The sequence below is a fragment of the Meleagris gallopavo genome, chromosome 5 (genome assembly GCF_905368555.1).
Source record: "Meleagris gallopavo chromosome 5, MGAL_WU_HG_1.1, whole genome shotgun sequence".
Classification (NCBI taxonomy): Eukaryota; Metazoa; Chordata; class Aves; order Galliformes; family Phasianidae; genus Meleagris; species Meleagris gallopavo.
In genome coordinates, this window is record NC_139408.1 from 52526727 (window position 1) to 52542744 (window position 16018).

At 44.9% G+C, this 16018-nt stretch overlaps 3 protein-coding genes across 6 annotated transcripts in view; 1 reads left to right on the forward strand and 2 right to left on the reverse strand.

Annotated features, from left to right (window-relative positions):
• Nucleotides 1-16018, reverse strand: part of BRF1 (BRF1 general transcription factor IIIB subunit) — a 162905-nt gene that overhangs the window by 78649 nt on the left and 68238 nt on the right. For all 3 annotated transcript variants that reach the window (XM_010712005.3, XM_085225776.1, XM_085225775.1), the window contains exons 5-7: nucleotides 10473-10545; nucleotides 2948-3097; nucleotides 1281-1374 (exon numbers count right to left, since the gene is read on the reverse strand). In XM_010712005.3, coding sequence (XP_010710307.2) covers nucleotides 1281-1374; nucleotides 2948-3097; nucleotides 10473-10545 — 317 coding nt within the window. The remainder of the gene's footprint in view (nucleotides 1-1280; nucleotides 1375-2947; nucleotides 3098-10472; nucleotides 10546-16018) is intronic.
• The window catches only part of MTHFD1 (methylenetetrahydrofolate dehydrogenase, cyclohydrolase and formyltetrahydrofolate synthetase 1), a 247698-nt gene that overhangs the window by 29304 nt on the left and 202376 nt on the right, over nucleotides 1-16018 (reverse strand). The window lies entirely within an intron of this gene.
• On the forward strand, nucleotides 6075-8677 carry BTBD6 (BTB domain containing 6). 2 transcript variants are annotated; one of them, XM_085225777.1, is made up of 5 exons: nucleotides 6075-6202; nucleotides 6362-6641; nucleotides 6728-6818; nucleotides 6950-7068; nucleotides 7288-8677. In XM_085225777.1, exons 2-5 carry the CDS (start codon nucleotides 6451-6453, stop codon nucleotides 8318-8320), a joined length of 1434 nt encoding a protein of 477 aa, XP_085081903.1. In that variant the 5' UTR covers nucleotides 6075-6202; nucleotides 6362-6450; the 3' UTR covers nucleotides 8321-8677. The 2 variants fall into 2 exon arrangements, with proteins under 2 accessions (XP_085081903.1, XP_010710305.2); XM_010712003.4 differs by lacking the exon at nucleotides 6075-6202 and having other exon boundaries at nucleotides 6292-6641.

Genomic DNA, 16018 nt, shown 5'->3' on the forward strand with positions numbered 1-16018 from the left:
TTCAGCTGTCACGTTTACCCTGTCAAAGTAAATAACGCTGTCATTTCAGTTGATGTGTGTGACTTGAGTAAACATTTCAAAGCATGAATTTTGAAGCAAGATCTCTCTGCTTGAAACAATTGCTCAAATTAATTTTCTTTCCAACTCCAGTTTATTATGCTTATTTTCTCAGTACGGATGAACTATTCAACCACGTAACCAAGGTGTCTTGGAATTGACTGTGGGTGCATAAATCATCAATTCTAAAAATGCACATTAGAACACACGACCTGTTGACCAGAGGAAAAAAAGTGGAATTTTTACTCATTCATCCTGTTATTGTGCCTGCAGCCATTTAAACAGTTTAAATGTATCCCTGCAGCACCCAGGCAAGGCAGGGAAATATTATCACTCCAGCTCCACAAATGAAGATCTAGAGCAAATATATTTTTCATGATTAAGAAGTGAACGCTATTAAGAAAAATTAGATTCAGCTAGATGTGCCTAGGCCAGTCTCGACGTGGTGAGAAAGTAAAACACCAGGGGAACTTTCTAAAGACAAACTTTGGTTCAGCCAACTTCAAAATATTCCGCTGGTGGAAAAATTTGGTACTGGGGGCAACAAAAAGTATGGCACTTCACAGTTAGGTCAGTTTTCACATACCTAAAAAGAAAAGGTTACAGATTTTCAAACCTGGGAGAAGTTGGGTGACTGCTACTAATGCTGACTTCATCAATACGTGGAAGCATTACTAGATCAGTTCAACAAAAAATAATTCAAAGGTACAGGCAAAATTCTTACTTTCTGCTGATAACACCACATCAAATCCCTTCGGTGAAGTTATCATTAAAGCCGTTGTGCTGTCTTCCATTTATTAGCAGTGCAACAATATTGAAAATGAACATTTTATCAAAATAGTTTGTAAAGTTCTGAACAACAAAAGGACAAGACTTTTCAGCGCAGTATTCTAGACAAAGGTAAGAAAAGTCTACGGGACATCCTCAGCTTTGAGAATCAATCATTTCCTCTGTTAACACTGATGACCAAATACTGTTTGACTTAAGCTCCTCACCTGTTAAACAGGCACAGTGCTTCCTACCGCCTCTGCTAAGCATTTGAGGCCTTACATAAGAGGCAGGGTTAGCACTTCAATATGACCAGCTAAGCGCATTGTACTTATTTTATTCCTGGCACCTGTGAAAAGGAAAATAACCAGGTTTTCTCTGATACGTATCCATTTTAGACGACACCACTTTTCAGTTCTGTAAACGAAAGATAAAAGTAATAAAATGGCACCGACCTTTTCCTTAGCGTAGACTCACAAACCTTGACCACCCTGATGACCTCTTTAACAGTGCGGCGGAAATCATGCATTCTCGCTGCCACTAACAGAGCTGGAGAATAAGCAGGGACAGTCAATGTCAGAAAGAGGAAAATTTGCTGAAGAAAAGCAGAAAACAGGCAGATAACGATAGCCTCTCTTTGCCCCCGCCTTCAGATAAAGAGCACTAAATGCTTACGCTCAGCTGCATCCTTGAATACGTGATTGACTCAACTTTACAGACCTTGTTCCTACCCAATAAAACTAAGCTGATTGCAAACTGCACCCTAACAATTTTACGCTTAGGCTCACCGTGGAAACCACAGCTATTTCAATACGGCACAAGAGCATCAGACTGATCACACATTGTCAAAGTGATCGTCTTTTTAGCAGAACTTACTAGTTGAATAAAAAGCTCTCCAGTTAAATCCCTGGAAGCAAAACACAGAACCTGCTTAAGCTGTTCTCCTCAGTGCTGTGACCATTACCACCAGCCTGCTGGTGCACAAGTGCTGGTGTGCAAGACCCTCTACGCAGCCAGATAAGTGCAATAGGTTGCATTTGCATTAGTGTTTTGATTCAGAGCAGCAGGACAGTTTTGAGGCATCAACCTCATTCACTCATCAGACCATGGTTCAGCGGGCAAAACAGGTTTAAGCATGCAGAAGTGCTTTCCTCCAGAGGAAACAAAACCAGAGCTCCACTTCAGGCACATGCGGAATGGCTCCAGTTCCTAACAGGAACATCAAATGACTGCTCCTTCATACAGCTCCAGACAATGTGTGGCACAGACATGTAGGCCAAGGAACCAAAAGAAGCCATGAACTCCATGCACTGTTTATTGTGTGGAAGGATGTAGGAACTCAGCACCACTTGCTTCAACTTATAGAATGCTTAGAAACCATTTCCCCTTGTCCTGCCAAAACAGACCCTACTAAAGAGTCTGTCCCTTCTTTCTTACAGTCCCCCTCTAGATATTGAAAGGCCACTCTCATGAGAGAGTCCCCAGAGCCTTCTCTTCTCCAGGCTGAATGCCCCCAGCTCTCTCAGCCTGTAAGAAGATTGCATAGTTTTGGGTTCCCTATGATTATGCACTATTCAAGCATGCACATATAACCTTTCAACTACAATGAACTGTATACGCTGACTATACGCACTTCCCATTAGTCTGAGCTCACTAGCTGATATCAACTATTTTTTAGCCTAGTCCTGTAGGTTTTTGTAAGCATCATACCTGCAATGACTCTTGGAAAAAGACTGAGAAAAAAATAATATCACATATTATGTCAGAGAGGGCATTTCTTGCATAAGAATCAGTGTAAAGAGACACATCCAAGTGCTTGCACTAATAGTGCAGTTTTAGCTGACAAAAAGCTACGGCTTGCAGAATGGGAGTGAGAAAGGTTAAAACCCCAGATGCAAGACGTAAAAGATCTGAGCAAGGAATGTAGGAGCAGAACTGAAATTTGAGTTCCTAGGAAATGGGAAAGTCCACAGGTATTCTCAGTTCCCAGAACTTCTTGCACAACCTACTTCAGGTGCAGCAACACACCTCACATCTCACATACCCAGCACCCTGTATCTCACACATCTCACACCCCACATCTCACACATCTGACACATCTCACACCCCACATCTCACACACCTGCCCCGCAGAGCCCGGACGGCCGGCGGCCAGTGTGCATCCAGTCTCGCTTCATTCTCTGCAGTAGCCTGAGAGCCGTCATGGACACTTCGTGGTTCTTATCCCCAAATTCCAGCATATGGGCAAAACGAGGAATATATAAACACGGATCTGCAAAAGAAAGTAACACAATTACTCCTAATCCCAAACCTTGATTTATGACACACAAAACTGAGAGGCCGTTATGGTCGGCTTGCTTCACATCTCAGGGAACAAGCAGAGAGCAGCACAGATGAAACTTTAGGATCACCTTTTCACTACAGGCATAGCTAAAACAAAACCCTTCCTCGCTTACAGATAAGAGGCTTTTAAAGCATGTTGTCCTTAGAGCTTTCCAGGGTCCAAAGCTGTATCCAGGTACAAATTGCTGGAACCCAATTAATGTCAGCAGCTTACGACGATTTACATCAGCCCAGGATGTGTCTCTTGATGTATAAACTCATTTCAAGTGTTGGTGTTATCAGGTTCAGACCCACCGAAATCTGTCAGCGTGGATTGTGCTTTGCCTAACCCAATTTATAATTTATCAAACAATCTTGTAAAAGCCACACGTAACACATGTTTACTCTGATTTGAGGTATCAGCCACTCATTTCCTGCCTGCCTTTTATCACTTGACCGAAAATCCATGATGTAAGGTAAATTGTTAACTATTAGCCCCGACTCAATTTCCTTAGCTGATCTCCTATGTGGGCACTTACACTGATAAAGATGAAAATTCAGCTCAAAGCACTGCAGCAGCTGCACAGATTTACAACTAATCAGAGCGCTTCCACATAGCACCAAGCTCTGACAACGATGCCCTGTTGCTATCCCTAATTACCCACACCAGCAGTACGTGGCTACACAAAGGCATTTACATGAAAGCATCGCGTGGATTGAGCAACGACTTCCAAACACATCTCCCTCAAACCTTAAGATTTTAAGCCAAAACTTAAGATTTTAACCTTAAAAGCAGAAACCTCCTGACCATGGCCATAAAAACCAAAGGTTGGGAATGACTGAGGATCCCTGTGATTCTTTAGGATGGCTGTGCCATGTGGCAGCAGATCCCTGCCCACGTTAAAGTGCCCACTGCAAGCGAATTGTCTGGGAGAACAGCATAAGGAAACCCGCTTCCAAGTGCTTTCATGTAAAAATGAGTATTGGCACAATCACAGCTTTAGCTAAAGTATGGATTTTTCATGCTAGTAAACAAAACCGACCAATTCCAAAATGCAAAACGCTTCCAGAAGCACTATTCAAACTCAGTGGACATGCAACTTTGCTACTGATGTTGCAGCACTGTGAGCAATGCCAGGGGGCAGCGCCTGGCCCATTCCTAGCTGCCCTGTATGGGCTAGGCTGCCCTGTATGGGGTCTGACTGCCTTACGTGGGGTCTGTGCCTCCCAATATGGGGTCAGAGCTGCCTTGTATGGGGTCAGGGCTACCACAAAGGGCAGAGACCCAGCTCCAGAGTGAGACAGAGGAGCTGAGGGGTGTTTGCGTGCCTCTGCACAGAACCTTCTCCAAGTTTTCTGCCAGCACTTGTGCCCACAGGTCATTTCATAAAACGTAACACGGAGTTAATTTAAATTCTGAAAGCTACTAAACAGCCAGAATACGAATGTGTGGATGGTTTTGAGTGAAAAGCCAATAGCAAAAGAGGCCATAAAAGGCCAAAAAGTAATGCCACCAATATATAAATTAAACTGGGGCCAAAGTTAACATGACTGTCTGCCACACGGATTAAAACAATAATAATGAACAAACACTCGTAAAATGCTGCTGAAACCAATGGCAGTCCTTCCATGCAGGTCCTGCGAACAGCAGCACAGCCCCTGCCTAGAGAGGGATCCTGGGCTGAGGGCACAGCATGGAGCTGTGGGGTGAAGGGTGGGGGTCTGCGAGGGGCTGCAAGGCAACAGAGGGGGAAAATAAAAGAAGAGATTAAAGAGGGAGGAAAGCTAAAAGGGGTGGGAGATAAAAAAGGGACAATAAGAAGAGGAAAAAATAAAAGGGGAGGATGAAAAGTGGGGTGAGATAAAAGGGGAGCAGATAAAAGGTAGGGGAAGAAAAGTAAAAGGAGAAGAAAAGAAATGGGAAAGCAGAAGGGAGAAAAGAACAGAAGGGAGCAAAAGAACAGAAGGGAGAAAGTAGGGGAATGGAAAGGGAGAAGCAAAAGGGAAGGAAAATAGAAGGAGAAATGGAAGGAGAAGGAGAAAGAAAAAAGTGAAAGGAAAAATAAAAGGGGTGGTGAAAAAGTAAATAGAGGAAAATAAAACGGTGGAGAAAGATAAATAGGAGATAAACTATAAAAGAAAAAAGAAAAAGAGAGAGAAATGAACCAGGAGAGAAAGCCCTGCAGCAGATCGCAGCGCAGCAGCCCCGCGCTTCCCTTTCTTCCCGCAGTTCAGCCCCGGCCATGCCCCCGCCGCCGGCCTGGCCTCCCCCCCACCGCAGTGCGCGGCGCGGTGGCGCCCCCGTCCGGGCCGCCCGGGCAGCTCCAAGGGCCGCCCGCCCCGGGCCGCCATTCCGGCAGCGCTCGGCACGGCGCCCCCGAGCGGGCGCGGCGGGGAGGAGCGGGCGGCGCTGCCCGGCGCACGTCGCCGAGCGGGGGGGCGGCTCTCCCCGCCGCGCCCCGGCGCTCCCCATTGGCGCGGGGGCCGTGACGCGCGGCGTGGCGCTCCTCTTAGGGCGGGAGAAGGAGGCAGGGCCCGGCAGAGCCGCGCCGAGCACAGCCGCGAGGGGAGCGCCCGGGGCAGCGCTGCCTCCGCCGCCGAGCAGCCAGGGCGCCCCGCCGCCAGCAACGCCCCCGGGGCGGGCGGGAGCAGCGCGGAGGAGCAGCGCCGTGCGGCGGCGGCGGAGGAGGAGGAGGAGGCGGCGGCCGCCGCGGGGAGAGGAGGAGGAGGAGGAAAGTTGCTGCGCCCGGCAGCGGACTGCGGAGAGCCGCCGCCGCCCCGGCCCGGATGTGCCCCCGCCGCCGCCGCCTCCAGCACCGGGAGGGAAAGGACGGAGCGGAGCGCCGCTGGCAGCGGGGAGCCGGCGGCGGGCGGTAACACCTGGAGGATCTGCGGATTGACGCCGTGCCCTGCTGGATCTGTGGGGATTTTGGTGGTGTGCTGTTTTTTTTTTTTTTTTTTTTTTTGGCTTTTTTTTTTTTTTTTTTTGGCTGGTTTTTCTTCTCTTCCTCCTCCTCGGGGGCCGGAGCCGCCCGCCCGCACTGCCCGCTGCGAGGTGAGCACCGGAGCGCTCCGTGACGGCGGCCTGGGAGCGCCCATCCACAACGCGGGACCTGGTTCGGGAGCCGGCGGTCCCTCTCGCCGATGCCACTGCCCCATGGGTGCCTCAATGGCAGGATCATGAAGTGTTTGACTTTTTTTCTTCTGCTTCCAGAGACCTTAAAGAAGTCCAAAAAGAGCGTCAGGTCAAACGGCAAGGCGCCAGGATGCTCTGAGGCAGTACCCCTGGCCCTGAAGAAGAAGATGGCCGCAGAACTTTACCCTGCCAACACCAATATCGCCAACAGCAACGCCGCCGCCGCCGGCAGCAAGAAGCCCGCGCTGCAGCTGCAGCAGAGCGCGCAGCCGCCCCCGCCGCCCCAGCTCCAGAACCTCAACAACAACAACTTGGAGAGCGCCAGCTGGCAGTCGTGCCACCCCACGCTGCGCGAGAGGTGAGGCCGGGCCCCCCCCGGGTCGGGTGGGTGCGTGGGTCCGGGCCTCCCGCCGCTAACCGGCCTCTCCCTGCCCTCGTCCGCAGGAACGCGCTGATGTTCAATAACGAGCTCATGGCTGACGTCCACTTCATCGTGGGCCCGCCGGGGGCATCCAAGAAAGTTCCTGCCCATAAGGTTGGTGCGGAGCGCGGCTCGCTGCGCGCACACGGGTTCCGCGTCTCGGTTCTCCTTGTCCCAGCAGCGCTGCGCGCGTGGGGCGGTCGCAGGGAGCAGCGCGGTGCTGAGATGCTCTCTCTGTTTTGCAGTACGTGCTGGCAGTGGGCAGCTCCGTCTTCTACGCTATGTTTTATGGCGATCTCGCCGAGGTCAAATCCGAAATCCATATCCCAGATGTGGAACCCGCAGCCTTTCTAATCCTATTAAAGTAAGTGGCCGCTCCGAGTCTACTAATTACGTGGATGGAATCAAAGTGGCTTATAGAATATGCAGCTCCCGCTCGGCGTCGTGCAAGCGCACGTATTAATGCTTCATGAGCTGTCAGATGCTGAACGTCTGACTAACAGCCAGCAACGATGACTAGAGATGAGTTTTCCACGGGCTGTGCCTATACGCTTTCCCTTAAGAAACTTCTTTTCTCACCTAGATACATGTACAGCGATGAGATAGACCTGGAAGCCGACACGGTGCTGGCGACGCTCTACGCTGCCAAGAAGTACATCGTGCCGGCCCTGGCGAAGGCGTGCGTCAACTTTCTGGAGACGAGCTTGGAGGCGAAGAACGCCTGCGTCCTGCTGTCCCAGAGCCGGCTCTTCGAGGAGCCAGAGCTGACGCAGCGCTGCTGGGAGGTGATCGATGCTCAGGCCGAGATGGCGCTCAAGTCGGAAGGGTTCTGTGAGATCGACCTGCAGACGCTGGAGATCATCGTGACGCGGGAGGCCCTCAACACCAAGGAGGTGGTGGTGTTCGAGGCCGTTCTCAACTGGGCAGAGGCAGAGTGCAAGAGGCAGGGGCTGCCGGTGACACCGCGCAACAAGAGGAACGTGTTGGGGAAAGCGCTGTACTTGGTGCGGATCCCCACGATGACTTTGGAAGAGTTCGCCAACGGGGCGGCCCAGTCTGACATCCTCACGCTGGAGGAGACGCACAACATATTCCTGTGGTACACGGCTGCCAACAAACCCAAACTCGAGTTTCCGCTGACAAAAAGGAAAGGACTGGTGCCGCAGCGCTGCCATCGCTTTCAGTCGTCCGCGTACCGCAGTAACCAGTGGAGGTACCGGGGGCGGTGCGACAGCATTCAGTTTGCTGTAGACAAACGGATATTTATAGCGGGACTGGGATTGTATGGGTCGAGTTGTGGCAAAGCTGAATACAGCGTCAAAATTGAACTGAAGCGCTTAGGAGTTGTCCTTGCTCAGAATCTGACAAAGTTTACCTCCGACGGCTCCAGTAATACTTTCTCGGTGTGGTTTGAGCACCCGGTGCAGGTCGAGCAGGACACGTTTTACAATGTAAGTGCCATTCTGGACGGCAATGAGCTCAGTTACTTCGGGCAGGAGGGAATGACTGAAGTGCAGTGCGGGAAAGTGACCTTCCAGTTCCAGTGCTCCTCGGACAGCACCAACGGGACTGGGGTACAAGGAGGACAAATCCCTGAGCTCATTTTCTATGCATGATGCATTTCACCTTGATTGTATTCCAGTACTGCAACGCTGCACATTAAGGGATTCTTCAGTTTTACTACAGAACTGTACAGCAGTATGGAATGTTACGCTATTTACCTATCTGCTACATCAGGCTATACCCAATAAGTGAAGGAATGCTCTTGAATTTAATCTTATTTTATTTATTCATAAGCTATTTGACTTAATTAAGACTGCAGTGAGCAGAAAAATGTTAAATTTTGCACATACAGTGCATTTATTTTGTATATAGATAACTAACTTGCAGACTGCAGCTGACTCAAACAGAATGTTCTAAACTAGAGCAGTTTATGAATCGGTGAAATATAAAACATTTCTACTTGCCCTAAATCCTGTGTACTGCCCCTTACTGATGTTATGGCTTGTCTGTTAATTCAGCTACAGTGTAGTTAATGGGTGGTAACACCACTGGCTGCCTGTCCTCTGCAAGGTGTGAGCAGCACCGCACATAGAAAGGCTCCCCCACCTGCAGAGCCCATCCATCAGGCAGCCCTCACTGTCCTTCACCAAGAAGGACAGGAGGAAGGAAGCTCAGAGGTTAGCTGTGGGTCACCTAAGCTGAACAGAAAAAAACCTGAGCATAACCAGCACTGATGAAATCTTGTGTCTGTTTGCATTTTGCTTTTGGCATCATGTGTGTTAACCTCCACCCTGCCCAGCAAACAGCAGCAATAACACCTGCACTGTCAGAATGCACCAGACTTGAGCAGCCAGTGTCAGGGCAGACAGATACAGCTTGTGACTGCACAAGGCTTTAACACTGACAGCCACTGCTTAAATGTACATCACATCTCAGCTTTAGGAGCAGACAGATTTACTGTATGGTCACTCAAAATTACTGAGGGAAGCCACCATAAGGAAAAGCTGTCAGGCCTTTTTTCTCCCTGTGTAGTTTTGGGGCTATCAGTCATTTTTATAGCTAGCATGCTTCCGATTTCTCAGAGACTAAGACAGGTGTATTCCTCAAGCATCTGACCACCATTACAGTTGAATCAATGGGAAGTTCTTACTGTTCTTCATAAAAACATTGTAGTCATAGAATGATCCAATTTACCATTTTTTAGCACATATAACAGGTACCTCTACCTTCAAGTTCTGTTTGTTTTTTACCTGAGCTGCATTATTTTTTTTACCTTGAAACTAAACTGTAATAAAATTTTGCCTCTTCTCTCAGAAAAAAAAAAACAAAAAAAAAACAGGAGTAGAAATAAGAGAACTGAATTATTGGAAACAAGATGTCTGTACAGGACATCAGGCTGTGCTAACTGATTTACCGACTAATCCTGCTCACTGCAGCAATGGGAGATAGCTGTGTCCTGCCTATATACTGCTTTCTGGATACCACTGTGATGATGCTCAGTATGGGAGCTGCTGCTTATCTTACTGCAAACTGAAAGAGCAGGAACACAGTTATGTGACCAGCCAAGTACATCTGAAGGAGGGTGCATGTGTTCTTGAGCACAAAGGCATCTGATTCTCTCAGTACAGATTAAGGAGAGTGGGAGTGATGGTGGGTTAAGATACAGGGGAAAGAATTCTGCACAGAGGTGGGCAACAGTCACAAGACCTCTCTAAAAACTTTTTTATAGCAGGAATTGGCATCTTGGCTCAAAAGCTACAACATAGACAAGAGCTTTTCACCCTTTTGACACATAACACCGTGTGCTTGATTTGAAGACTGACTTACTAATTAAAAAGCTATTCAAATACCTGGGAAAAAGCTGCATACTTTGAAAATGCTGCATCCTGTTTTCCTTCAGGTCACTTGTATTTCAAGCACTGAACATTGCAACTACAGTGATGGACTGATAGTCCGTTTAGCAAATGCTTACAAGATGTTTTACAGGCCAATGCAAACTTGCAGATAAGCACACATTTGTCATGTATCAGTCTATTTTCTTAATACAGCCTAAGCTACTTGCAGAAAAAGCATCAAACTTGTAGAAGAGGACAGCATCTACCACCTCTAAGGTCCCACATAAAGGAGATCAGTGTTGTTGGATTGATTCCAGCTTCATTTTAAGTTACTGCGTTAGTAGATCAGTACTACAGACACATCCATAACAGATTCTTCTAAAGAAATCATACAAAAAATATACCCAAAAGTCAAAGTGGAAAGAAGTACCTATGGCCGGAGCATTTATGCAGAGTTCTCTTGCCAACAGAAGGAAAGTTTTTCCCAGCACATAGACATTCACCTGGTAAAAGACAAAAATCATTATTTAAATCTTAAACCACAAATGTTTTCAACACACCTTTTAATTGTAAAGGAAAAAAAAAAAAAAACCTGAAATCTTGAACAACTTGCTTTAAGAATTTCAATTAAAGTAATGCAAGAAATATTCATAGGTACAGAGCAGAACCTGGTGCTCGTCAAAAGCTGCACAAGTGTTGGAAATCAAAGCATAGTGAAAGAAACCTACGAAGAGCTGTTCATTTATGCTCCTCAGTGGACTCAGTGCTGTCCTGTAGTACTTGGACAACTTCTCAGTTGTCACCTAACAACTGATCTTAAAAGCAGTAAGTAGACTTTACAGCATCATTTATCTTGTGATATAACAAACCCTCAGCAAATAATACATGTTAGTGCAAATTTCAGCTCTGTACAATCATGTTAGGTGAGATAATTAAGTACTGCACAGGCGCAAACCAAACTTTTCTACCAAGGAAAGGAGCAGTGCTAGATGCCCCTAGGTTATTTGTTGGTTCTGATCAGTTTGGACACTGACCCATATCACTCAACATTTACAAAAAATAAAAAAAATCAGCAAACCTGAAAAAAAAAAAAAAAAGCAACTCTAAAGCACAGCAAATTTAAGGAGCCCAGCAGAGCCCCACTTTCCACCCCACCACTCTGCTCTCCACCCTCAACTCGGAGGATGTAAAGTGATGGGAGGAGCTGCTCTTCATACTCTGATTTGCAATTTATGGCATAGGCAATTACAGCTGTGTTTGTAAAGACTGAGGAAGCTTTATTTCGCTATCTTAAGATGTGTTTTGTGGTCAACAAGAAAGGCAGGATATTCTTCAACTCCCAATTAGCTCCAAACATTCCCACGAAGCTTCATGCTCACCTTGCTTCCCAAGGCACCCATAAAGGCTGAAGTCAGTATAAAAAACTCTATTCTCCCCCTGGACAAACAAAAAGGTGGAGGTTTTTATTAATTTATTTTTTTTCCTGGTTATGTGTACTCTATTGCTTTCATGCGACAGAACTGCCTCTCTTTCCTGTGCCATGATGATGAACGTGTTCACTAAGCAGCCAATGACACAACGGTGTTGTCCATGGAAATACATAACCTGTTACTAAGCATTGCCCTTCAGTTTAAGAAAAGAACTTTAGCAGTTTAAAAGCAGCTTTACCCTCAAGCATACAGATGCTTCACCAAGTCAGTGACAAAAACAAACAAACATACTGGCAGGCTTTCACCTAGCCTTGCTCTTCTTCATGCAAAAACTTACTTAGCATGATTCTTTTTTGGTGTGTGAATTCAAATGTAAAAAGGGAAGATTTCAAATAAATCCTCAGAATTATCACATATCCTGAAAGTAAAGGCTCAATCAAGTAAGCGTACGTGATATGGCATTTAGTCCATATTTAGTGGAGGTCACTGGATACACTCCATGCTTTGTGCGACTGATGGTTAGACTGGCCCATCCCATACAGAAGTGCAGTCTGAAATACTACCATCCTTTTGCCAGATGACATAGCAATACTATTCTATGGCAAGGAAGCAAACAAAATATAACCTCTGAACAAGAAGCGTACTTAGGAAATAAGTCATCGAATTCAGCAGAGAAAAATAAGCATCTACTGAATCTGGCAATTCATACAGGAGCTTGGGAGCACGTGACTTTCCATGAGCCACAGAGACATTACTAAAGCAAAATAGCTGCAGTGTTTCAGCTGGCTTTCAATGCTCTACGTTCACTGCAACTTTGGAATGGACTGTTTTGACCTTCTGTCCAAAAAATATTAACATAAAGAGTGGGGGCTTGGCTGTAGTTTCAGCCTTCTAAGTTGGCTGACCAAGTTACTATAAATCTTGAACCTCATCACTTAGATCTTGCTCTGCAAGGATGATTTCACTGCACAAATCAATAAAGTTACTTCAGTGGAGCCAAGTACGTGCAATGTTTCCATCAGAGCGTCACAAACTCATCTAGTTCCTTCAATTTAGACTAGAGAAAGCCTCAGATTCAGTCAAGTATTTTTCCCTCTGGATTTTCTGCCAGGATATCCAAAATTCCTCATGCATATCCCCATCTAACCACGTCATTATACGAAACTCCTCCCAAGGAAACTTTCCAGAAATGCAATCAAAGAACAAATAAATACAAAGAGATATAAGAAAGCAGGGTTTTTTTTTTTTTTTTTTTTTTTTAAGCTATTTTCTGACTAACAAAACAAGTGCTGAATTAAAGCTAAAGCAAAGAAAAATGCATTATAAAACTGCCGTGACTTTTTAACTTTAAAATTCCCATCCTCGCCCTACCTAAAGGTCTCCAGATCCACGTTCTGGGAAGCAATACACTCAAACCCAACCTGCTTTTCCACCTCATCCACGTTGGCAGTGTTTTATGACCCGACTGCAAAATGTAGGCAGTGTATTTACACAAAATAATACATTCAAATTGAAATGGTACATCAGGGTATTTCCTTTGATCACAAGAGCACTTTGCAGTATCTGGATGCTACCAATTCAGAAAGAAGGTATGATTCTCAGTGCATCATGAAATGTGAAACACATTTCCAGTGTTAGCAGAAGACCCTCACACCAACATTTAATACCACCATCACCATCAACCAGTACACACACACACACACACACACACCCCTCCTGTAATAGATGGAAAAATTACAGATATATAGTAGGCACACAGAAAGAACCTATCTTTACTCATCTTTTGTACATTTTTTGCACACCACTAAGCTTTGAAAATTAAGGGGATTAATTTAGAGGGCTACTTGAATGCCGAGTTTTTGTCATTAAGAACTTATAATAAAAAGTCATCTACTCCAATCCATCACAAGCTTCACGTTCCAAATTTAGAACCATATGACATTTGCATTCATAAAACCTAATTTTATGAGTTCTTAGAATGTTGAATAAACAAAAATGCCCTTCTAGAACGATGTCTCTGGCTTAGAGTTGAACAGCAGCAGCTTTGAAGCTTACCACATTAACTTTGGTCTCTTTTTCCCACTTCTTAAATTTATGAGAATCAAAATGAAAGCCTGTATTTTCCCAAACTCTCTTCAGTCAAAGTGTAGCAATTGTTTTATTGACTTTCCAAAGACTTGTGATCTCTGTACTGTTCTCATATTTTGATCAGATATTAAAATTCCCTAAATTAGATGCAAGCATTAGGTTTGAGCAGCAACACTTAATACAAAAGAAGCATTAACCTCTTCTATAGTGGGTATTCTAAAATATCTGCATATCCTCATATTTTACTACGTTATTTTACATTCAGTTCACATTTAATGGAATGCACTCGCAAGCATATGGATCTGCCACTATGCATCCTGTTTTTTGTCTTTTTTTTTTTTTGAACAGTAAGACATTTTTTCAGACAAGAAGTACATACTCGCCCAGGAACTGCAAAGCAACCCATTCCTAACCTTAAGTTTTTACAGGAGAAATCAAGATTCTAGAAGATGTTGTCCTTTACCAATCACTTCTGCTCTTGTTACAGAACACTCTATATTAGCTAAAAGTGGCACTCGGAGAAGGAATGGTTTCCAATTATTCACTTAGATCTTTATAGAAAAATCCTCCTACTTATTATACTCTTTGCCCTTCACAGTATTTTTCGGAGACAGAGTCTTTTCATTTCACATCTGTCAGTCATCAGATGTTGATTTCAAAGGGACACTTCCATAGGGACTCTTATCCTTTCATAATTTCCTCTTGATTTCAGATCACGCCTGACATGTTCACAAATACCAATATACTTCCACTTCTACAAATAACAAATACCTCCATACCAGTACCATGGGAATTCAGCTGTTCATCAGCCTAACACATTCCAGAATTTTAAACTCTCTTCAGAAACGAGGGAATCCCCCATTCATACAGGTACCAGATGCATTAAATTCTGGACAGCAGCAATCAAAGTTGTAATCACAGTCAAGCAAAAATCTTCATTCATGTTTCTAAATTAATAAATCAAAACCCTTTCACTACGAGCAATTTCTAAAAAGGCTTTTTGTGACCATGGCACAGCATCGTGGAAAAATATTACAAGTGGTGATGATGGGAAGTTCTTGTATCATTCAGAAAGATGAAGACTGGGCAGTTGGAACTCGATGAGAATTCACACTGTGAAACAACCATGGCTGCTTGCCTAAATAATTAAGCAAGCATGAAAAGCAAATGAGTTTTTAAGGAGAGTGTCTGTTGCTGGGGGAAGAGGCACCTGTGGTTATTTGATTCATTATTAACATTTCTAGTATAGTAATGCCTGAAGGTCCCAACCAGGTTGTTTAAATTAACTCAATCAACATAGCAATTTGCAAGGGGGCAATAAAGGCAATGCAGTCAACATGTTAATATCTTTAAAGGAACAAAGGGTATTAAAAACTGAAGCAAATAAGTACTGTCTAAGAACTAGATATATATATTCTTTCATCTTTCTTCAGAAGTGTCTTATTTTTTTGGGTCCATATCAGAACCAGAACATCACATTTAGCCTCAAAAGAGGAACCATACAAGAAACCACAAATGTGCACAAAACCCAGCTTGTCAGAGTGCAGCTGAAGAAAAGACAAATCAAAATTAAGCAGCTTCTTTTCTGCTACATTTTAAAGCTCTGCCTTCATTCTAGGGACCCCATAGAGAGAGCCCACTTTTCACTAATCACATCCTAGTCCTAGCATTCTTCCTCCAACACCACAGATGTACAATAAATCAGAATCATACCATCTGTGCAACAAAGTAAGGAAAGAATTTGTGACAAGCACAGAAAAATCAGCAAGACCCAGTGCTGCCTTAAAAATAAAATAAATAGTAATGATAATTAAAAAAATACATTTACAAGCTTCCCAAAATAACTTGGAATAATGATCCTTCTGGACAACAAAGCACTGTTACTTGACTGCACAAATTGAACAGAAAGAAATTGAAGAGGATAAGAGTTATGTCTTGAAGTGGAAGACAGACCAAAGGACCAGACAAACAAGTAGCACGTACTGGTTTCCTCTTCTTGTACACCTTCTTCCCTCACTGTGAATCGTGGCTGGAATAGCTCTGGTTGGAAGGGATCTCAGGACGTCTCCCATCCAAGCTCTGCTCAGAGCAGGGTCACTGCCAGACCAGACCAGGTGGCACAGGATCTGGAGAACCACCAAGGAGGGGAACTTCAAAACTCCTCTGAGCAACCTGTTCCAGTGCTTGACTATCCTCACCGTGAAAAACCTTGATATCAAGGCAGAATGTCTCATTTTCATTTATTATGCTGGTTGCAGCTAATCCTCCTGCCGTGCGCTGCTCTATAGGCCTGATTCTAACATCTCTTCAGGCAGCATTAGTCTTATTTAACAGCAGGACACACCATACGGCACACTAAAATGATACTTGACAAGGCTGAAACTGGAGATCAAAGCAGTGCCAACATCTCTTCCTCAAGTCTTTTATGACTGCATTGCAAAGACCATGACACTGGAGA

What these genes read in the sequence shown, in the direction of transcription:
- BTBD6 (XM_010712003.4), top strand. Translation starts at nt 6,292, where the DNA reads ATGCCACTGCCCCATGGGTGCCTCAATGGCAGGATCATGAAGTGTTTG. An exon ending in AGAAAGTTCCTGCCCATAAG is followed by an intron (nt 6,819 to 6,949) that starts GTTGGTGCGGAG and finishes TCTGTTTTGCAG; the next exon opens with TACGTGCTGGCAGTGGGCAG. An exon ending in GCCTTTCTAATCCTATTAAA is followed by an intron (nt 7,069 to 7,287) that starts GTAAGTGGCCGC and finishes TTTCTCACCTAG; the next exon opens with ATACATGTACAGCGATGAGA.